Source organism: Gobius niger (assembly GCF_951799975.1).
Source record: "Gobius niger genome assembly, contig: SCAFFOLD_36, whole genome shotgun sequence".
Taxonomy (NCBI): Eukaryota; Metazoa; Chordata; class Actinopteri; order Gobiiformes; family Gobiidae; genus Gobius; species Gobius niger.
This window is the reverse complement of record NW_027639156.1, coordinates 24,833-47,898: the sequence shown is the minus strand read 5'-3', so window position 1 is coordinate 47,898 and position 23,066 is coordinate 24,833. Positions and strand designations below refer to the sequence as shown.

Below are 23,066 nucleotides of genomic sequence, written 5' to 3'. Positions count from 1 at the left end.
CACACAAACTACAGGTCACACAAACTACAGGTCAAACTACAGGTCACACTTCACCTGAGGTCAAACAAACTACAGGTCACACACACTACAGGTCACACACACTACAGGTCACACTACACCTGAAACACACACACTAAAGGTCAAATTACACCTGAGGTCAAACAAACTACAGGTCAAACAAACTACAGGTCACACAAACTACAGGTCAAACAAACTACAGGTCACACTACAGGTCACTACGCCTGGTTGGAGGTGCCTCAGATGCGTCTCCTGGAGGTAAGGCGAGTCTCCAGGTGGTCCGCGTGGTCTCAAGCGGACCAAGGAGACCTCAGGAGACTCGCCTTACCTCCAGGACTGAAGACACCTCCCTGACCAGTCTCCAGCTGATGTCTGATGTCAACAGCAGCTATGGGTTTTGATTGGACGGGACAGTTTTGGGGGCGGGGTCAATCAAACGCTACACAAAATGGCGGCACTGACCCGGCCCTTCTCCACACACTGCGTCACCATCACCACGTTGTGCACGTTCTGCTCCCACACCAGCCTCCAGAAGTCGTCCTTAGTGCCGGGGAGGGGGCCCTGCGTGGCGATGTACTCCCGCCGGGAGGTGCAGCCCTGGGGGGGAGGAGGGGGAGGAGTTACAGGAGGAGGAGACGGAGGCGTGTCATTTTTTGGTCAAATTTTTATCACATTTTTGTCATTTTTTGGTCAAATTTTATCACATTTTTGTAAATTTTTTGTAAATTTTTTTGTCAAACTTTTATCACATTTTTGTCAAGTTTTTGTAATTTTTTTGTCCAATTTTTATCACATTTTTGTCATTTTTGTTGTCAATTTTTTGTCATTTTTTCGTCAATTTTCTTTAATTTTTTTGTCAAATTTTTATCACATTTTTGTCCTTTTTTGTCAATTTTTTGTCATTTTTTTGTCAAATTTGTATCACATTTTTGTAATTTTTTGTCACATTTTTGTAATTTTTTTGTCAAATTTTTATTACATTTTTGTAAATTTTTTGTAATTTTTTTTGTCCATTTTTTGTAATTTTTTTTGTCAAACTTTTATCACATTTTTGTCATTTTTGTAACATTTTTGTCATTTTTTGGTCAATTTTTTGTAATTTTTTTGTCAATTTTTTGTCATTTTTTTGTCCATTTTTTGTCATTTTTTTGTCCATTTTTTATCACGTTTTTGTGATAGAGACAGAGGAGGAGGATACAGAGGAAGAAGAGGAGACAGAGGAAGAGGAAGAGGAGGAGTCAGAGGAGGCGGGACTCACCGGGACGTAGCTGGCGTTGATGTAGTCGGAGCTCGGGTCGTCGTCGGTGAAGGACAGCTTCACACGTGTCGAGTCGTCTGGAACAACAGGAGAGTCTCAGGCAGGAAGAATCATCGCCATTTTTACTGATCCGGCTCTTTTCTGCTTCTGACACCGATGGTTTCAGTATCGATAGTTTATCAAGAGACTTTTTTAAAGCAGAACTAAGTAACTCATGCCCCTAGAGGCCATAAGCGCCACTGCAGGTGTTTTTTACTCAATAATTGTCCGTGAGAGTAAATCCTACGCTGACAGAAAAGACAAAGGGACAGAGGGAGATTGTTCATCCAAATACACAATGTAAACTGTATAATAGAGCAGGTGTTTGTCACTGACAGGGCAGGATGTTGTTGTAGCGGTTCTTCCCGCGGTTCTCCGGCAGCAGAGCCGTGTCCAGGGGCTGGTTCCGTCCAACCTCCTTCAGGTCCTGCACAAACAGATAAATACAATGACATTTATACTATAACACACTTTACATCATAAACCAAGTCTAATGATGATGAGGAGAAGGAGCATCAGGAGCTGTGTCTCAGTAACAAACAGTGGAACAAAGACCTGGTCCAGATGTGCAGGAGGGGTAAAGGGTACTGAGTACCCAGGGCCCAGAGCAGGGTGGGGCCTCAAAAATGCTGCAGAAAGCGTTCTGTGTTGTACTTTCTAAGTTTCCTCATAATTGATACTATAAGAACTGAACAACCGGCTTTAATACAGTGGTTTCTACACAGAATTTTGCACAAACAATAATGATGATAATATCTCAGGCCCTGACACCCCTTTAAACATGTGCCACATGGTTCAGCCCACACACCGGTGTTCAGCACCAGCTTCAGCTCAGCAGTGACTTGATGAGGTGGACTCTGTAATGAATGACAGGTATTAGTCTGGCCTCGCTCTAATGTGTTTTCATTTAACACTAGCCTGTTCTAGCGGAGCTGAGAGGAAACTTTCTGTCATAAATGACACTTAAACATGAGATGAGGTGAGTCCTGCCTCTGCCTGCGCTGAGTCAGAGACAGAGCTGCTTCTCTCCTCGTTTTAACCTCTAAAGTTTCTCTTTCCTCATGTTTACTATAATTAAGTCATCAGGTCAATACAGGGACAAAGCCACAGGTCGCACACGCCGTTTTCGCCAAATTAATGATGCTAATTAGCCGCGCGCACTTAGCCTGGCTAACACCAGACTAAAATCACAAGTGATATTTAGTCTGGTGTCACCAGTTCATGTTCTGGTAGGTGTGGTTTACGATCGTCTCTCCTGCGTCTGCACGAGGCCACAGCCAATCGTATCATCGTATGAGATCACGTCTGACGAACCCGCTGTAAACTTTCGAGATAAACTATTTAAAACTCGGTCTAAAGCTTGATCTAAAAACAGCGTTGCATCTGCTGCTGTCATGTTGGATCCGTAAATAAACTTTTTAATCCGTAAATAATAAACTACAAGCTTCCGTATATGGAACAGCTCGTCATCGTCTTGGTCCCTCCTCGTTCTGTGATTGGTTCCCAAATCCATGCGAACATTTGGGCCCTGGTCCCAAGGCTGCTGTGCAGTTCAAATGATTCGAGCGCTCACAGCAGCCTGGAGTTAGCCCGGTTTGCGCGCACTTGGATTCACGTATTATAAATGAGCAGCTTTGGAGACTAGTGAAAGGTGGAGCTCGAGCTGTTTAGTCTATTCCAACATAACTTTATACAACAACAATTTACTGACAACACACTTAAAGGCTTCAAATATGGTGAGACTAAATCTGACTGAAGCCCTTGAGTTTTGTGTTCAGGCCTGTGGCCACAGAGACATCATAGTGTCATCATTTATGTAAAATAGCATTTTAATGCCTATTTTAGTTTTCTCAGCAAAAATATCCCATGTCCTGGTGCTGTTTAATGTGATGCTAATAATCATGCTTTACCTAAAACTAGCCATTTCAATTGGCCCAATGAAAGTAGAATATTCCCTAATCTAAATATTTATGTCACTACAGGATTAAAGGTTATTCCATTTCTGTAACTGAAGCCAAATCAGATAAAAGTCAAACAAACAAACAAACAAACAAACAAACAAACAAACAAACAAACAAACAAACAAACAAACAAACAAACAAACAAACAAACAAACAAACACCTCAGTACCCATTGTATAGGATATGTGTTTGTGTTTGAAGCACTTTTTTGCCGACCCATTTTGTCACTTAGTCAATGTATATATAATAAAGTTATAATAGAAAATAAATGAACTGCACTGTCAAACCACTGTTATGTGGTCAAAGAACATAGAATCTGAACTGAATTTCATTTGGTTGGGGGGGGGTACAAGATAGTTTGTACCCAGGGCCCCTGTGTGCAGGAGTCTCACAAAACAAAGATGATTTGCTCGATCCAAAACCTCGGTGAGGATTTAGGAACAACTCCCTTTAGTGTGAGGGTGTCGGAGTGTAAAGTGTAAAGTCACCTCGTACTCCTCTGACAGCAGGTAATGAGAGTCGGCCTGAAGCTTCACAAAGTGAGACTCGAAGTTCATGATCTTGATGGGGCTGAGGAGAAACAGAACAACAGCTCAGTCAGGGAAGAGCTCATTCATTCAAATCGTACAGAGAAAATATGTCAAAATGTAAATGCACTGAGGGTTTATATTGAGCCCAGAATGTTTTAATTTTCATGCATTTATGGAGCGATAAGTCGATATTCTGATGATCATAAAGACATCAGTCATTGAAAGTAGAGTAAAAATCAGAAATAAAAAATGTAGCTCAAGTTTTAAGATCAGTTTTAAATGTTTTAATCCTCGTAGTCGTAGTTTAGTTTCTCAAAATGTTACAATCATACAGTTAATGAAGCTCAAAGTGCCGACCCCTTGTTCATGTAAATGACTTTTACATTTACATCAGATAAACAATCCTTCCTGAATCTGTGTCAGTTTCAAAACACAACTACCGTAAATGCTCTAATATGGGCCGGGGCCTTTATTTACTCAAGGGCATCGAGGACCAGGCCTTTATTGGAACCAGGCCACAGTTAGAGACAGGCCTTTATTTCTATTTGAGCAAAACGGACGACCAGGAAAATGAAGAAAAACAGACTTGTGTCCATTTGCACCTAAAACATTAGGTTCATTTATTAATTAACATTTCAAACCCTCTCCCAGCGGCTGGAACATTGACGCCTTTTATTTTGTCGGGACAACAGGAAGTGTTTCGTTGCTGTTAGCGGAGCTTTGACATCAGTGTCACTGCAGGTTTCTGTTTCGTTTTTACCGGACCGGATTATTTGTTGTTATCTTGTGTAAAAGGCGAGTTTAGACGGAGCGTTTGTGTTTGTGATCGATCATGAGACTGACCCGAGAGAAGACGAGACGCTCGCGCTGATGGGAGGAGTTATTTTGAGGCGTGGGACTGACCTGCACACGGAGCAGCTGGACGTGCTTTGAAGACGCGATGGAGACTTTATTAAAACCCTGGAGGGTCACACAATATTTGCCCTGTTTCCAAATATCGTCACAGGAGGTTTGAAAAGTGGCTAAATCTGTGTCAAAGTTACGCTGGGATCAGCTCCTCCGCAGCGTCCCCCTCGGCCCGGGTTCAGTTTGTTACTTCCTGCACGTGAGTTTTCATTTACACCAGTATGAGACACATTCCTAACATGGGGAATATTTCTACTGCTATAGTTTCTAATAAAAGCCCCGGCCTGTTTTAGAGCCCGGCTTTAATTTGCCTCCACCAGCCGCGAACCCGGCCCCTGTCGGAGACCCGGCCCCTGTCGGAGACCCGGCCCCTGTCGGAGACCCGGCCCCTGTCGGAGACCCGGCCCCTGTCGGAGACCCGGCCCCTGTCATAGACCCGGCCCCTGTCGGAGACCCGGCCCCTGTCGGAGACCCGGCCTCTGTCGGAGACCCGGCCCCTGTCGGAGACCCGGCCCCTGTCGGAGACCCAGATCATAACAATTATCCTTCTTGTCATTCATATTCATATAATAAAGGCACATTGGACATTATATTCTGCCATCTTGCCTTGTTGTCATTACTATCCACTATTTATTATCATTATTATGATAATGACCAACAATATACCTGATATCTAGTGAGGTGTGTTAAAAAGCCAGAGTATTTGAAGATGTACAGGTGTAAAGCACCGAACCTCCCCCAAGATGATTTTGAGAAATAATATTGGGCAAATAAAGATCAAATACCTGAAAATGTGAGAAATAGTGTCAGTGTTTTTAAAATGTCCTCTCAGAACGTCCCTCTTGGTCATATAATGTTAAACAGTGATTCTCTACTGGTGAGTCGGGACCCTAAAGTGGGTCACGGAGCCATTTTTAGTTGGTCGCGAGTCTATAGGCTGTATTTCATTCAATATTTTCCATCTGAAACTGCACAGAAACACTAACTGTGTCTGTTAAAATGAATGTTGTTGGTTTTTTTTTTTTAATTTATTTATATTCTTTATTTTCAAAAAGTGTCCAGACATAATCCACTTTTCTTTTCTTTTTGCACAAAAAATAAAGAAAAAAGAAATCTAAATAATAATAATAATAACACTGAACAAGTAGGGAGAGATAAATAACCCGCGTGTACAGATGGTCATAAGAGTATATTGCTGGGTTGCAGGTTCTAGAATATGATGATGTCACCGGACCCAGCGGGGGGCAGGAGCCAGTTTTTCCTATTAACAGCATTACACTTCCACAAGTCGTAGCTAAAAAGAAAATGTATGGATTAGAAAAATGATCCTTAATATCAGTCACTGGGTCCATGATCTCTCTGTACAAGACCAAAAATTTCCTCAAAGACAAAATCATTTTTCCTCTATATAATAGTATAGGCCTTTAGAATGCTGTGATGTCACCTGCAACCCAGCAATATGTATCTAACCCATTTGCTCCATAGTTTGACAAAAGTGCCCTTTTTAAGGCGAATTGAAAATGTAATAGATTCCATTATGCAAATCTAATTCACTATGTTTAGACACTCCGACATCGTAGGGGCCCGGGAAGGAGCCACCATCTTGTAATCGCCTCTTTGGCTGCTGCTGTCAAAATACTATACAGGTATACAGGTCCTCATGTCCATGCATGTTGTCAAAATTTGCCAAAAGAAATGTGAAAACTGTAGTGATTTGTTATTGATCCTAAATATATTAGGTAGAGCTTTATGAAATTCAAGCCAAAAGGGTTTAATCTTTGGACAATCCCAAAATATATGCCAATGGCCCACACAACCTCCAACACTTGGCTGTGCCAAAGTGGACCAAAAGTGCACCAAACACTTCCAGCTAAACTCTCGCCATTTATGGGAATTTGTACATTTCCAAGAGGATTCAAATACATCAAACCATTCTTCATTAGATGTTGAAAAACGTCCTTCATTTTCCCATTTTTCTTTGATGTAGTCCGTAGAGTGAGACCTCTTTGTTAAAAACCCTTTATAAAACTTGCCAATAACACCTTTCACTACAGTATTTTTATAAGCTTTCAGAAAAATGGTCAAAATTGGGTCGTCTATCTCAGTTTTGGAGGTAATATTCTGCTGGAAATAATTACGCAATTGAGTTGTTGGGTTGTTTTGATCATAATTTCCGTCTTTAAGGGAAATCTACGGCTTGTTTAACAAAAACTTGTGTGGAAAATACAATGTTTTATATGAAATATGACAAATGGCAGTTTTATTTGGGTCCTTGGCTTGTCATCCGAGGGTCAGTGTTGGGAAAGTTCATTTTCTACATGAACTAGTTCAAAGTTCAGTTCACAAATTTCAAAATGAACTAGTTCGTTCATAGTTCATAATTGTTTAAAGTAAATAGTTCGTTCATAGTTCCAAAAATGAACTAGTTCATAGTTCTTTTTTTTTTTTTTTTTTTGCTGCGAGCTATTATTGAGGCATGAAAACGGATCAGGGTGAAAAAGGTGAGAAGTATATTTCCCCCTTAAAGCAACGATCTTCAGTATTTTGAGACGCATTTTTGCCAACCTTGGGAGAGCTGGAGAAAGTTGACTTCAGCCATGAGTCAAAAATATTATGGCCTCCCCACTTAGTGTTATGCAGCTCTTTCATGTCAGCGTCACTGTTTTATGAGTGGATTTTGGATATCTTTGCTAATCATATTTTATTTTATTATTCTTATTTCTTTTTTTTTTTAGTTTAATTGGAAAATTCTTAGTGGAAAATGAGGCTACAAATATTGAATTGCATTTGTGTTAATTTGGTAAACTAATCATGTGAATAAGATTGTTTTAGGAGCTAATTTGTAGTTAAAAAACTCCACATTGTGGCTTTATGCAAATGAGTGGCACCGCGGAGCAGAGGGAAAGGGAAACTCGCTTCGTAACCTCACTCTGTGGCTGCTGCGGCACCGTGCGGACCCGCTGGTTACCGGTGTGCCAGGGCCTGTGCCAGGGCCTGTGCCAGGGCCTGTGCCAGGGCCTGTGCCAGGGCCTGTGCCAGGGCCATAAACAGCAGAGTTCAGCACCACAGAACTGGACACAGTCGGGCCGGTGGCGCAGGGGCGGAGCGAGCGCGAGCTACACCCTGGACCCGCCAGAGTTTAGAGCCGCTGGTAAACTCTGACGACGCGGCGGGGTTTTATATTCACTGATATAAGAAATCTGGCACCAAATTGAACGAACGTAAAAAGAACGGGAAATGCCGTTCACAGGCACCAGAATGAACGCGTTCATGGTTTCGTTCGTCAGGCAGTAACGCTGTGCGTTCAGTTCACGTTCACCCAAAATATGAACACGTTCATGAACTTTCGTTCAATGAACGTGTTCAGGTACATCACTGCCGAGGGTAATGGCGAGTCCCAACGCCCTGACACTCTGGAACCGCTGATGAAAACAGTGGCATTTGCAGAAAAAATGTTTAAAGGTGTAAAGGTGAGGCTCTTACCTGGAGATGCGGCGCTGCCTGTGGAGAGACACATCAGTCAGAGAGAGTTTATGAGACTCAGACAGAGGGAGGAGCAAAGGAAAAACTCAACCAGAAACACGGAGAAGATCAGAACACAGTGTTTAGTGGCTCAACAAACCAACATCGATAGAGCGAGGCGACACATCGTCTGTATGAGGCTGGAACGTCAGAGGAGGCGCGACGCTATTGTGAAGTTATAATTACAGGGCGATCAGTGAGCCGCGCCTCAAGAACGCGCCTCACATGGTTCAGGGATGAAACATTTCAGACTGAGGTGGTTTATGTAATGAAGACACACAGGTTACATAAGAGAGGGATGAGCTGTGTCTGTGTCACTTTCAAACTCTCTTTGTCTGTGTTTGTGCTACGCCTCATTTCAAAGTTAAACCCAAAGCTTTGTCCTCACTTCTGTTGTGATGTTTTTGTCACATTTCTAGTTTTCTCTTCTACTTCTGTCGCAGCAGTTGTGCAAATGTTTACCAGGATTATTCTGGATTATCCAATGTCTCCACGAGGAAGAGGTTTCTTTAAAGCAGCACTAAGTAACTCTTGCCCCTAGAGGCCATAAGCGCAACTGCAGGTGTCGTAGCAAGTTACGATTTTTTAACTTATTAATCGTCCGTGAGAGTAAATACTGCGCTGACAGAAAAGACAAAGGGACAGAGGGATAATGTGCATCCAATTATACAATGGAGATCATTTATTTCACTCAAACCTGGCTGTAAATACTGTTTAAGTGACGTTAGCCCGCAGTTAGCTTTGCCCGTTAGCCTGTTAGCTTCTTCTTTGTGATTCCATCAGTGTGTATTGGTGACTCCGGTCCGGTGGCAGAGAAGTTGCAAACATGGTTTTCTGTCCAGAGACACCAGGGGGCGATGAAAGACCCTCCAACCATCCCTTTAACACTTGTGTCACCCCCACAGGTAGGACGCTGTGTTTTAGTGACGACTTCAGGGACGTTTGCTTCAGAAAAACTGAATCCATTCTGCGGCTTTGGAAGTAAATGACTCGTTTCTATTTTTAAGTCGTTTGAGGCCCTGAAATGTTTAGTTTTAACCTCTTAACTCCCGCCTGAACCGAGAGCGTTTTCTCCAGTTCAGCTTTACCCAAATCCTGTAGGCCAGTGTAATGCCTCATTTGAAAGACCTACAAAACTCATCTGAATGGATCTTTTTCCTCGTGTCGTCAGATTTTTTTTCCATTTTTTGGGGGGGGGATTCAACTCATTTTTGGAAATTTATTGTCTTTTTTTTGGGTCATTTTTTGTCATATTTTTGTCACATTTTTTGTCAATTTTTTTGTCATTTTTTGTCAATTTTTGTCATTTTTTTGTCATTTTTTGTCCCGTTTTTTGTCATTTTTTTGGGTCATTTTTTGTCTTTTTTTTGTCATTTTTTGTCACATTTTTTGTCATTTTTTGTCACATTTTTTGTCACATTTTTTAGTCAATTTTTGTCACATTTTTGTCTTTTTTTGTCAATTTTTGTCACATTTTTTTTTGTCATTTTTTGTCATTTTTTTGTCACATTTTTTGTCTTTTTTTTTCATTTTTCATTTTTCATTTTTTGTCTTTGTCTTTTTTTTGTGTCTTTTTTTGGGTCATTTTTTGTCCCATTTTTGTCAATTTTTTTGTCACATTTTTTGTCACATTTCCATCATTGTTTTCGTCTCAGTTTTGTTGCTATTTTCACACTTTTTTTCCAGAAGGTTTTGGATTGGGGTAAAGCCAAACTGGAGAAAATGTGCTCGGTTCAGGCGGGAGTTAAGGGGTTAAATAATGAGTGAATACACGATCACAGAATGCCAGAACAAAGCAGAACATGTCTCCTTTAAGTCTCCTTTAAGTCTCCTTTAAGTCTCCTTTAAGTCTCCTTTAAGTCTCCTTTAAGTCTCCTTTAAGTCTCCTTTAAGTCTCCTTTAAGTCTCCGTGACACTGACCCTCTGACGCCGAGGCGCACGCCGGACGAGGCGCGCTCCCTCCTGGAGTTCCTCCGGACGATGGGCGTCTCCTCGACCCTGCGGCGACACAGACGTGAGCCTCGTGAGCCTCGTGAGCCTCTGTCCGAGAAGAAACTCAGGCTTTACTCACGCTTTACGAGCTCTCCGCCGACATACGAGAAACACGGACACGCCCACGAGGAGGAGGATGAGGAAGAGGCCGGCGCTGACGCCCTCCACCACCCCGCTCAGAGGTTCTGCACAAAACACACAGGAAAAAACACTCAGAAACCACCCGCTCAGAGGCTCTGGAGAAACATACAGGAAACACTCAGAAACCACCCGCTCAGAGGCTCTGGAGAAACATACAGGAAACACTCAGAAACCACACTCAGAAACCACCCGCTCAGAGGCTCTGCAGAAAACATACAGGAAACACTGAGAAATAACAAGGTAAACAAATGGGAATACATTTGAAGAGCTGCAGTGTAGGGGGCGTGGGGAGGTTCTGAAGCAGAGGCTTGAGGAGCTGGGAGTTAGGGAGGTGAACTTAACCTCTTAAATCCCACCTGAACATGTTTTCTCCTGTTCTCCAAGTTCTCCAAATCTAAAACTTCTTCAAAGCAGCGATGAAAAAGGAAAAAAAAGAAAATGAGGATGTAAACACAACAAAAAAGCGCTAAAAAGTGACCAAAAACAGCGACAAAAATGACAAAAACTCAACCAAAAGGCGACAAAAATCCAGCAAAAAAAGTGACAAAAATCCAGCAAAAAAGTGACAAAAATCCAGCAAAAAAGTGACAAAAATCCAGCAAAAACATGACAAAAATCCAGCAAAAAAGTGACAAAAATCCAGCAAAAATGTGACAAAAATCCAGCAAAAAAAATGACAAAAATCCGCAAAAAATGACAAAAATCCAGCAGAAAAGTAATAAAAAATGGCAAAAACACATAAGGGAAAATAAAAGTGACGACAATGGCAAGGAGAGAATGCACTTGGTTTTGGCGGGTGGTAAGAGGTTCTGGATAAGCAGTAGTGGCTTATATGGGTTTCCCTTCCCTTGTTGGGATCACAGCCTGCCAACTGTCTGACCCATCCTCCGGAAGAGTAGGTGGTGCTAATGCTCTAACATTTGGCAAACTGCTGGAATAATCCCTAAGAAGAAGAAGATTCCCAGAAGATTGAGGATACGGTGAGGTTTTATTCTGTGGAGAAAAGTGTGAATGTGTCGCTGTTGCACTGACTCCTTTCACATGAAGTGTTTGTTTCTGTTTTTGTCTTTTCTTGAGAGCTGAATGTAACAAGTGAATTTCTCCATGTGAGATCAATAAAGGCTTATCTTATCTTGATAGATTCACTGTGACAGGAGCATCACTTAGCTTAGGAACTGGAGTGACCGTCCCACAGACACAGGTTATCCTACAGTGTCTGGACTTTGTCAACAGAGGACGATGTAGCTGCAATGTGCTGTCTGAGACTTCTCAATATGAACAGAGAGGATGTCCTTCAGACTCACAGTGCAGAGATGGATTGTGTAGAGCTGAGCTTCCCAAACAGTGGACCGAGGGACTCACCGGCCTCAGTGACCACGGGCAGAGACAGGAAGGTGTCGGTGAACAGGGCGGCTCCTCCTCCGGCTCCTCCTCCAGCTCCTCCTCCGGCTCCTCCTCCGGCTCCTCCTTCGGCTCCTCCTCCGGCTCCGCCCTCCTCCCACAGCTGCGTGAACGCTCGGATACTGATCCTGACGAAGCAACACCACAGAGTAAACAAACATCCCCAACTCACCAGGTTTATTATCCGGAGATTTATCCAGGAAGTGACTCAACATGTCTGTGTCGCTACTGTCTTTTCACTCACAAATACTGACAAGTTTGGTATCCACGTGTAGCACGAACGGCTGTGAGTGAGATGACTGTGGAACGTTACCTGTAGGGTGTGTTGAGTGTTACCCAGGGCCGGACTGAGACTGAAAAACAGCCCTGGACTCTGACCAGGCTGGCCCAAATTAGCGGAATTGAATTTTTGTCACATTTTTGTAGAATTTTTGTCACATTTTTGTCACATTTTTGTTGAATTTTTGTCACATTTTTGTTGAATTTTTGTTAGGGATGGTCCGATATGAAAATTTTCTGCCGATACCGATACACGATATTTGCCTCACTGGTGTGGCCGATATCCGATATTTGCCGATATTTATTTCAACGTTAAAAATCAATAGAAAGACTTATTCAAATGTGGTAAAGTTTGTAAATTGTTCCATTATTGGAATGGCTTATGCTTATGCCCGGGACACGTCTCACACACCAGGATGAAACAATCCTTTTTATTAGAAAAATATTAAAAAGACCAATTGCAATGTTGGAGTGAAATGTCATTTTGTTTTTGGCTAAACATTTACTCAGACCTACTTATTGTTATACTTTCACCCATGTCCTCTATTAATGGGAAACACTGACACTGGGAATATGCTAGGCTACTATTGATTGTATTTTTTATTAAAATATGTAGCCTACCATGTTGTTTAAGCTACATGTTTTAACTTTGAACAAATCTGATAAAGGACACACAGCTCTGTATGAAGCTTTGGAGTTGGAAATATCATAATGTCACTTTAACAGCAACTTATATGAACTTATGAGGCCAGACTGAATATTTAGAGTTGGTTTAGAGCTGGCAAAAAGCAAACAGTAGATTTACAAGATTAGCATGAGCTTTGAACTGCATTGTTTTGATTGGTAAATGCGCGAACGATCGCAAAAGCGTCTAATTAAATATGCGCGAAAATGCGACATGACATAACGCCTCGTTTTCACGGGTCATTAACATGACAAAAGTGAGCAGAGTAAACGTGAATACAGACATTATCATCACTGTAGTTAGACCTATATGATGACAGAAAGGTCATGTTTACGTGTTGTAGCCTTTAGCCTGTTAGCAGCTATGCTAGCGCTAACAAACAAAGTTATAAATCTGGCGTCAGGACGGAGAAACTTTTGCAACACTCACCTCAGATGTAGCGACAAATAATCCATCAGAAAATGATTCCTGTTAATCCTGACTCAGAATCATGTCCATGGAGGCAGTTTAGTCCAGTTTGTTGCAGCAGTAACTTGTGGCTCTGTATCTCTGTGGTGTCCAAGTGTCCGCTCCACTTTGTTTAAACTTAGTAAAAACATACTTTCTTTTGGAGACGTGTGAATTTATGCTGGAGGTTCTTTATTTTTAGGAGCCACTGTTTATTTGAGATAATTTGAATAAACTTTTGCCCTGTCAGGTCGGTGCATCTACACTGCTGCTGCATTCAGGTGCGCTCCGACATTACGGTGTAGTAAATAATTCAAAGAAAAAAAAAATATCAGCCGATATTTTCCCATATCGGACCGATACCGATATGGGAAAAAAGGACAAATATCGGCCGATAATATCGGCGGTGCCGATATATCGGCCATCCCTAATTTTTGTCACTTTTTGTTGATATTTTGTCACATTTTTGTTGAATTTTTGTCACATTTTTGTCACATTTTTGTTGAATTTTTGTCACTTTTTGTTGATTTTTTGTCGCATTTTTGTTGAATTTTTGTCACATTTTTGTTGAATTTTTGTCACATTTTTGATGAATTTTTGTCACATTTTTGTTGAATTTTTGTCACTTTTTTGTTGAATTTTTGTCACATTTTTGTCACATTTTTGTCACATTTTTGTCACATTTTTGTCACATTTTTGTCACATTTTTGTCACATTTTTGTCGCATTTTTGTTGAATTTTTAATTATTTTTTCTATCATTTTTTGTTGTGTTTTTTTGTCCGTGTTTTTCTCATGTTTTCATCCTCTGTTTCTCGCTATTTTGCTGCTTTTCTTTTTAGCTTTTAGATTTGGGTAAAGCTCGGTTGAGGCGGGACCGGTGGCCCTTCAGTGCTCTTCCAGAATGGACATATGACCAGTCCGCCCCGGTGTTTCCTGTAGGCCGTGTTGGGTGTTACCTGTAGGCCGTGTTGGGTGTTACCTGTAGGGCGTGTTACCTGTAGGCCGTGTTGGGTGTTACCTGTAGGGCGTGTTGGGTGTAGGCCGTGTTGGGTGTTGCCTGTAGGGCGTGTTGGGTGTTACTTGTAGGGCGTGTTACCTGTAGGGCGTGTTGGGTGTTACCTGTAGGGCGTGTTGGGTGTTACCTGTAGGGCGTGTTGGGTGTTACCTGTAGGGCGTGTTGGGGTTTACCTGTAGGGCGTGTTGGGGTTTACCTGTAGGGCGTGTTGGGTGTTACCTGTAGGGCGTGTTGGGTGTTCCCTGTAGGGCGTGTTGGGTGTTTCCTGTAGGGCGTGTTACCTGTAGGCCGTGTTGGGTCTGAGCGGCCCGTCGCAGAAGCCCTCGCCCCCTCCCTCGGCGCAGGCCCCTCCCAGCAGGCTCATCCCGGAGCCCAGGCTGACCTCCAGAGGGCCCGGCCTCTGGGAGCACACGCTGGGGAAGAAGCCCGTCTGATACGAGCGCACGGAGCTGTTGGAGCTGTAGTCCCTGTATGAGGCCAGAGGGTGGCGCTGCTCCGGCTGCTCGCTGCTCTCGCCTGAAGAAGAAGAAGAAGAGAGACGGATCAAACCCTGAGACGTCCACGTGATCCTTCACCCGTGACGAACCTTCAGACTCCGACACCACCACCGTGAAGAACCGGACGGCCCCGTTCACGTCGCTGAACCAGCTGCAGTTGAAGCGGAAGGAGATGGACGACCTGGTGACGGCGCTCGCCTCGCTGACCCGGGTGGAGGGCGGGGGGACGGGGGGGCCTGAGGGACAGAAGGCAGGAACATCACAGAACCAGGAGACGCTACAGGGGAGGAGGTTAAGTGGTCAATGATGAGGATTTTAGCTAGTTTTCTCCTTAAAGGAATAGGCCACCGTTTTTACATACCGAGATATGTTCTTACCTAACCTTAGTCGAGTTAATATATCCCCGTCTGGTCTTTGTCCGTGCGCTCTGTCACGCAAACGGAGCACATACGCAGCCTCTCCCACATGTCATATAGCTCCAAAAAAGCTCACAATAGAAGCTACCAAGCTACTACGCGGACGCTGTGCTCCTGTATCATTACGCCTCACAATATAGTCCCCCTTTTTATCTGCTTATAAAATCGACATGTTACATTTCTGTGTAAATATACTTCGCATGAAAACACTTCACGTAACTTTATTTAAATAGGGAACACGTGGAAGAGCTCGGTAGCTTCTATCGTGAGCTTTTTTGGAGCTATATGACATGTGGGAGAGGCTGCGTATGTGTGAGCGCACGGACAAAGACCAGACGGGGATATATTAACTCGACTAAAGTGAGGTAAGAACATATCTCAGTGCCTGTTCCTTTAAAGGAACAGGCACTGAGATATGTTCTTACCTGAGCTTAGACGAGTTCATGTGTACCTGTCTGGTCTTTGTGCGTGCGCTCAGTCAGGCAAAACAAGTGTAAAAGTATATTCCCAGTATATTCCTATGGCTCCAAACGGGGGTGAAGTTAAAGTGACCGAGCTCTTCCACGGGCAGAACGATCAGACAGGTACGGATCAACTCGTCTAAGCTCAGGTACAGATCTCAGTGTGGAAGAACACCGGCCGGTTCCTTTAGGGGCCAGTTGTTCAACAAATATAATCCGGAACAAAATGATGCAGATTTCGAAATCCTATTATTTCTTATCCAGGATCAGGTCTGACTTTTATGCCGTTTTTTCAAAGCAACTCTGGACTGGATCTCCCTGATCCAGATACAGGTTTAAAGATGATCAGATCCAGATTCCTCTGAGCGGGACATGACACAAAGTAAAGAACAACAGGCAGAAGAGCAACGTGGGGTTTCACTGTTTTCACTCTCACTGTTTTCACTCTCACTGTTTTCACTCTCACTGTTTTCACTTTGACTGACTGGGATGGACCGACTGTAATGGTGAGGAATGATGTCAGGTTCATCTCTGATGATTGATGAATATACAGTGAAGAATGAAATATTGAATATTTCATTTCCGTTTGTTATTCAAATCTGTTTGGGGTTTATTCTATGGGGATTATTTTGTTTTTACTTTACTGACAGGCTTTATTAGTCTAAGTTTACTTTATCTTCATCACTGTAACAGTTGAACAAATCAAGTACAAAATATAAACTAAAGTATTTACACAAAGTTATTCAGATCCAACTGAAATGTTTTGAACAACATAAAACAACACAGACGAGACAGAGCCCCCCCAGCTGCAGTACAGAGGAGACAGAGCCCCCCCAGCTGCAGTACAGAGGAGACAGAGCCCCCCCAGCTGCAGTACAGAGGAGACAGAGCCCCCCCCAGCTGCAGTACAGAGGAGGCGCCACAAGAGGCGCTACAGGAAACAAGGGAGGGACAAAGGAGGAGGAGCCTCTGTAACTGCTAGTGTGGGAGCTCTTGGTGCCTCTTCAGTGTCTCAGAAGAAGAAACAACCATGGTTTTGGTGTGTGGTACTCGTGTATGTGGTACTGTTTTGGAAATCTGAACCATTAATTGTTTATCCTCTCATCATGTCACATATGCGTTATGGACATTTGTCTTTGCCTTTGCTAACTGTAGTGTTACTAGAGTTCAGGTGCATGTTTGTGTATGAGGTGGGACAATAGGGCGGAGGATTATGCTCTCACATCCAGCTTATCTTACTCATGGCCATTGGCAGTTGTTTACTTGTCCTTATGTATCTCAACAATGTAAGACTACTTTGACCATTACACCATTGGGGCATTCCATAATCGTATGATCATTGTGCTGTCTGTGTGTATAAATACTGTGAGTTGTGAACTGTTCTTCAGAGCATCTTGTATCCAGGTACTTGGTGTGTCTCCATATGCATATGTTAAATAAACCTGCACGCTTGATTCAGGTCAACTTCTCTAAGGTTTTCATTTAATATAGTCTCAGTGTTTACCATAACATTACTCGTGTATGTGGTACTCATGTATGTGGTACTGGTGTATGTGGTACTCATGTATGTGGTACTCGTGTGTGTGGTACTCGTGTGTGTGGTACTCACGGTCGATCATGGTGAGCACGCTGTCCTGGGCCGCCTCGCTCGTCATACGGTCAGAGATGACTGTGGTACTCGTATATGTTACTCGTGTGTGTGATACTGGTGTATGTGGTACTCGTGTATGTGATACTGGTGTGTGATACTCATGTATGTGGTACTCGTGTGTGGTAGTGTGGTACTCACGGTCGATCATGGTGAGCACGCTGTCCTGGGCCGCCTCGCTCGTCATGCGGTCAGAGATGACTGTGGTACTCGTATATGTTACTCGTGTATGTGGTACTCATGTATGTGGTACTCGTGTATGTGGTACTCGTGTGTGTGGTACTCACGGTCGATCATGGTGAGCACGCTGTCCTGGGCCGCCTCGCTCGTCATGCGCTCCGAGATGACTCTGGTACTCGTATATGTTACTCGTATGTGTTACTCGTGTATGTGGTGCTCGTGTATGTGGTGCTCGTGTGTGGTACTGGTGTGGTACTCGTGTATGTGGTACTCACGGTCGATCATGGTGAGCACGCTGTCCTGGGCCGCCTCGCTCGTCATGCGGTCCGAGATGACCCGCACCGACACCGTGTAGCGCTTGTGCGGCTCCAGGCTGGTGATCAGGTACCGGCTGGACTCGGGGCCGGTTCTCCGGGAGTACACGAGGACCTGCGCCCCCTGGAGGACGCACTCCACCGTGTAGGAGTCGTACTCGGCCTCCGGGGGCGCCCACGAGCAGGAGATGGAGGTGGAGCTCTGCGGGCGGCAGTGGAGGCCGTGGACGCGCTCCGGACCTGCAGGACGAGGAGGACGAGGAGAACGGGTCACGTGTGCGCAAGGCCGTGGGAACCCAGGGTGCTGAGGGCGCCGCAGCACCCCCTGGTGGATAGTTTGTGAACTGCAGGCAATGTTAACCCCTTAACTCCCACCTGAACCGAGCACATTTTCTCCAGCTTTACCCCAATCCAAAAGCTTCTGGAAAAAAGGTGCGAAAATAGCAACAAAACTGAGATGAAAACAATGATGGAAATGTGACAAAAATTGACATAAATGTGACGAAAAATTGCGGGGGGAAAAAGGGACGAAAAAGTGATAAGAATTTGAAAAAAAATGCGAATAATTTGAAGAGAAAGTGACAAAAAATTAACAAAAAATGGACAAAAATTTGACCAAAAAATTACAAAAAAATGGACAAAAAAAAGTGAAAAAATTGACAAAAATTTGACAAAAAGTAAAAAAAAAAAGACAAAAAATTGAGAAAAAACTGACAAAAAAATGTGAAAAATGCGAAAAAGTTGACAAAAAAATGACAAAAAAGTGAGAAAAATTTGACCAAAAATTGAGAAAAAATAGACGAAAAAGTGACAAGAATTTGAAAAAAAAATGCGAATAATTTGAAGAGAAAGTTACAGAAAATTTTCCAAAAATTGACAAAAATTTGACAACAATTTGACAAAAAATGGAGGAAAAAATGACAAAAAAGTGAGAAAAAATTGACAAAAAAATGCGAAAAAATTGACAAAAAAATGACAAAAAAGTGAGAAGAATTTGACAAAAATTTTTTGAATAATTTTGACAAAAAAGTGGCAAAAAGGTCACGAAAATGTGACAAAAATGAGACGACTGCCCAACAAAAAAGTGATGGACGTGAGGAAAAAGATCCATTTAGTTTTGTAGGTCTTTCAAATGAGGCGTTACACTGGCCTACAGGATTTGGGTAAAGCTGAACTGGAGAAAATGCTCTCGGTTCAGGCAGGAGTTAAGAGGTTAATAAACAGGATTTATGCACAGAAAAAGTATTTTGGGGGTAAATTTTGTCCCTCAGCGCCCCCTAACTAAAACATCTTCCCACAGCTCTGCGTGTGCGCGTGCGGTAGCGTGTTGTACTCACGTGTTCTCCAGTTCAGCTTTACCCAAATCCTGTAGGCCAGTGTAACGCCTCATTTGAAAGACCTACAAAACTAAATTGACTGAATTTGTCACTTTTTCGTCAAAATTATTCGCATTTTTTTTGTCAAATTCTTGTCACTTTTTCGTCCTTTTTTTTCTCAATTTTGTGTCAAATTTTTGTCCATTTTTTCGCACTTTTTGTCCATTTTTTGTTTATTTTTTGTCACTTTTTCGTCCTTTTTTTCGCATTTTTTTGTCAAATTCTTGTCACATTTTAGTCCTTTTTTTACCGCAATTTTTCGTCGAATTTTGGTCCATTTTTGTAATTTTTTGTAATTTTTTTGTCCCTTTTTCGTCAAATTTTTCTCATTTTTTGTCAAATTCGTATCACTTTTCCGTCCATTTTTTCGTCAAATTTTTCTCACTTTTTTGTAACTTTCTCGTCAAATTATTTGCATTTTTTTGTCAAATTCGTATCACTTTTTTGTCATTTTTTTCCGCATTTTTTTGACAATTTTTCGCATTTTTTTGTCGAATTTTTCTCACTTTTTTGTCAAATTTTCGTCCATTTTTGTCATTTTTTGTAATTTTTTTGTCACTTTCTCATCAACGTTTTCTCACTTTTTTCACATTTCCATCCTTGTTTTTGTCTCAGTTCTGTCTCTATTTTCACACCTTTTTCCCAGAAGCTTTTGGATTGGGGTAAAGCCAAACTGGAGAAAATGTGCTCGGTTCAGGTGGGAGTTAAGGGGTTAATTTTGCCTGCAGTTCACAAACTATCCACCAGGGGGTGCTGCGGCGCCCTCAGCACCCTGGGTTCCCACGGCCTTGTGTGTAGATGCTGTAGCGTGTTGTACTCACGTGTGCGGAGGCTGTAGCGTGTTGTACTCACGTGTGCGGAGGCTGTAGCGTGTTGTACTCACGTGTGTGGATGCTGTAGCATGTTGTACTCACGTGTATAGATTCTGTAGCGTGTTGTACTCACGTGTGCGGGTGCGGTAGCGTGTTTTACTCACGTGTGCGGATGCGGTAGCGTGTTGTACTCACGTGTGCGTGTGCGGTAGCGTGTTGTACTCACGTGTGTGGATGCGGTAGCGTGTAGTACTCACGTGTATAGCTGCTGTAGCGTGTTGTACTCACGTGTATAGCTGCTGTAGCGTGTTGTACTCACGTGTATAGCTGCTGTAGCGTGTTGTACTCACGTGTGTGGTTGCTGTAGCGTGTTGTACTCACGTGTGCGGAGGCTGTAGCGTGTTGTACTCACGTGTGCGGGTGCGGTAGCGTGTTGTACTCACGTGTGCGGATGCTGTAGCGTGTTGTACTCACGTGTGTGGTTGCTGTAGCGTGTTGTACTCACGTGTGCGTGTGCGGTAGCGTGTTGTACTCACGTGTGTGGGTGAGGTAGCGTGTTGTACTCACGTGTGCGGATGCGGTAGCGTGTTGTACTCACGTGTGCGTGTGCGGTAGCGTGTTGTACTCACGTGTGTGGGTGAGGTAGCGTGTTGTACTCACGTGTGCGGAGGCTGTAGCGTGTTGTACTCACGTGTGCGGAGGCTGTAGCGTGTTGTACTCACGTGTGCGGAGGCTGTAGCGTGTTGTACTCACGTGTGTGGATGCTGTAGCATGTTGTACTCACGTGTATAGATTCTGTAGCGTGTTGTACTCACGTGTGCGGGTGCGGTAGCGTGTTTTACTCACGTGTGCGTGTGCGGTAGCGTGTTGTACTCACGTGTGCGTGTGCGGTAGCGTGTTGTACTCACGTGTATAGCTGCTGTAGCGTGTTGTACTCACGTGTGCGTGTGCGGTAGCGTGTTGTACTCACGTGTGTGGATGCGGTAGCGTGTAGTACTCACGTGTATAGCTGCTGTAGCGTGTTGTACTCACGTGTATAGCTGCTGTAGCGTGTTGTACTCACGTGTATAGTTGCTGTAGCGTGTTGTACTCACGTGTGTGGTTGCTGTAGCGTGTTGTACTCACGTGTATAGTTGCTGTAGCGTGTTGTACTCACGTGTGTGGTTGCTGTAGCGTGTTGTACTCACGTGTGCGGGTGCGGTAGCGTGTTGTACTCACGTGTGCGGATGCTGTAGCGTGTTGTACTCACGTGTGCGGGTGCGGTAGCGTGTTGTACTCACGTGTATAGCTGCTGTAGCGTGTTGTACTCACGTGTGTGGTTGCTGTAGCGTGTTGTACTCACGTGTGCGGAGGCTGTAGCGTGTTGTACTCACGTGTGCGGGTGCGGTAGCGTGTTGTACTCACGTGTGCGGAGGCTGTAGCGTGTTGTACTCACGTGTGCGGGTGCGGTAGCGTGTTGTACTCACGTGTGCGGAGGCTGTAGCGTGTTGTACTCACGTGTGCGGATGCTGTAGCGTGTTGTACTCACGTGTGCGGAGGCTGTAGCGTGTTGTACTCACGTGTGCGGGTGCGGTAGCGTGTTGTACTCACGTGTGCGGATGCTGTAGCGTGTTGTACTCACGTGTGTGGTTGCTGTAGCGTGTTGTACTCACGTGTGCGTGTGCGGTAGCGTGATGTACTCACGTGTGCGTGTGCGGTAGCGTGTTGTACTCACGTGTGCGGATGCGGTAGCGTGTTGTACTCACGTGTGCGGATGCTGTAGCGTGTTGTACTCACGTGTGCGGATGCTGTAGCGTGTTGTACTCACGTGTGCGGATGCTGTAGCGTGTTGTACTCACGTGTGCGGGTGCTGTAGCGTGTTGTACTCACGTGTGCGGATGCTGTAGCGTGTTGTACTCACGTGTGCGTGTGCGGTAGCGTGTTGTACTCACGTGTGTGGGTGAGGTAGCGTGTTGTACTCACGTGTGCGGATGCGGTAGCGTGTTGTACTCACGTGTATAGCTGCTGTAGCGTGTTGTACTCACGTGTGCGTGTGCGGTAGCGTGTTGTACTCACGTGTGTGGGTGAGGTAGCGTGTTGTACTCACGTGTGCGGATGCGGTAGCGTGTTGTACTCACGTGTATAGCTGCTGTAGTGTGTTGTACTCACGTGTGTGGATGCTGTAGCGTGTTGTACTCACGTGTATAGTTGCTGTAGCGTGTTGTACTCACGTGTGCGGAGGCTGTAGCGTGTTGTACTCACGTGTGCGGGTGCGGTAGCGTGTTGTACTCACGTGTATAGTTGCTGTAGCGTGTTGTACTCACGTGTGTGGATGCTGTAGCGTGTTGTACTCACGTGTATAGTTGCTGTAGCGTGTTGTACTCACGTGTATAGTTGCTGTAGCATGTTGTACTCACGTGTGTAGCCGCTGTAGCGTGTTGTACTCACGTGTGCGGAGGCTGTAGCGTGTTGTACTCACGTGTATAGCTGCTGTAGCGTGTTGTACTCACGTGTATAGTTGCTGTAGCGTGTTGTACTCACGTGTATAGTTGCTGTAGCGTGTTGTACTCACGTGTGCGGAGGCTGTAGCGTGTTGTACTCACGTGTGCGGGTGCGGTAGCGTGTTGTACTCACGTGTATAGTTGCTGTAGCGTGTTGTACTCACGTGTATAGTTGCTGTAGCGTGTTGTACTCACGTGTATAGTTGCTGTAGCATGTTGTACTCACGTGTGTAGCCGCTGTAGCGTGTTGTACTCACGTGTGCGGAGGCTGTAGCGTGTTGTACTCACGTGTATAGCTGCTGTAGCGTGTTGTACTCACGTGTATAGTTGCTGTAGCGTGTTGTACTCACGTGTGTGGATGCTGTAGCGTGTTGTACTCACGTGTGCGGATGCTGCTGCTGACCGCGGCGCTGTACGCCCGCTCTGCCCCGGCGCCGCTCACCGTGCGCAGGCTGAAGTGGTACAGTCGCCCCGGGAACAGCCCGCGGACGATCCGACTGCCCGCCGTCCGGGCGTGGTACGGGTTGATGACCGACAGCTCGTCCCGCGGCGCCCACTGCAGCTCGAAGTCGTCGAAGTCGGAGTGAGCGGGCGCCGACCAGGTGACCTCCACGGACGAGTTGGTGATTCCAGCGAAGAGCAGAGACGATGGCGGCAGCGGCGCTGAGGGTCACACACGTGATGAAG

General features: G+C 44.4%; 1 protein-coding gene across 1 annotated transcript in view; it reads right to left on the bottom strand.

The window, feature by feature from the left end:
* The window catches only part of LOC306982827 (receptor-type tyrosine-protein phosphatase beta-like), a gene marked incomplete at its 5' end in the record, with an annotated part of 68,746 nt that overhangs the window by 26,434 nt on the left and 19,246 nt on the right, over positions 1–23,066 (bottom strand). Inside the window, 11 exon segments of the mRNA XM_079583277.1 lie at positions 481–615; positions 1,277–1,353; positions 1,652–1,742; positions 3,765–3,846; positions 10,155–10,274; positions 10,306–10,411; positions 11,730–11,896; positions 14,477–14,711; positions 14,782–14,928; positions 17,673–17,951; positions 22,761–23,042. Of these exon segments, the coding sequence (XP_079439403.1) occupies positions 481–615; positions 1,277–1,353; positions 1,652–1,742; positions 3,765–3,846; positions 10,155–10,274; positions 10,306–10,411; positions 11,730–11,896; positions 14,477–14,711; positions 14,782–14,928; positions 17,673–17,951; positions 22,761–23,042 (1,721 nt within the window).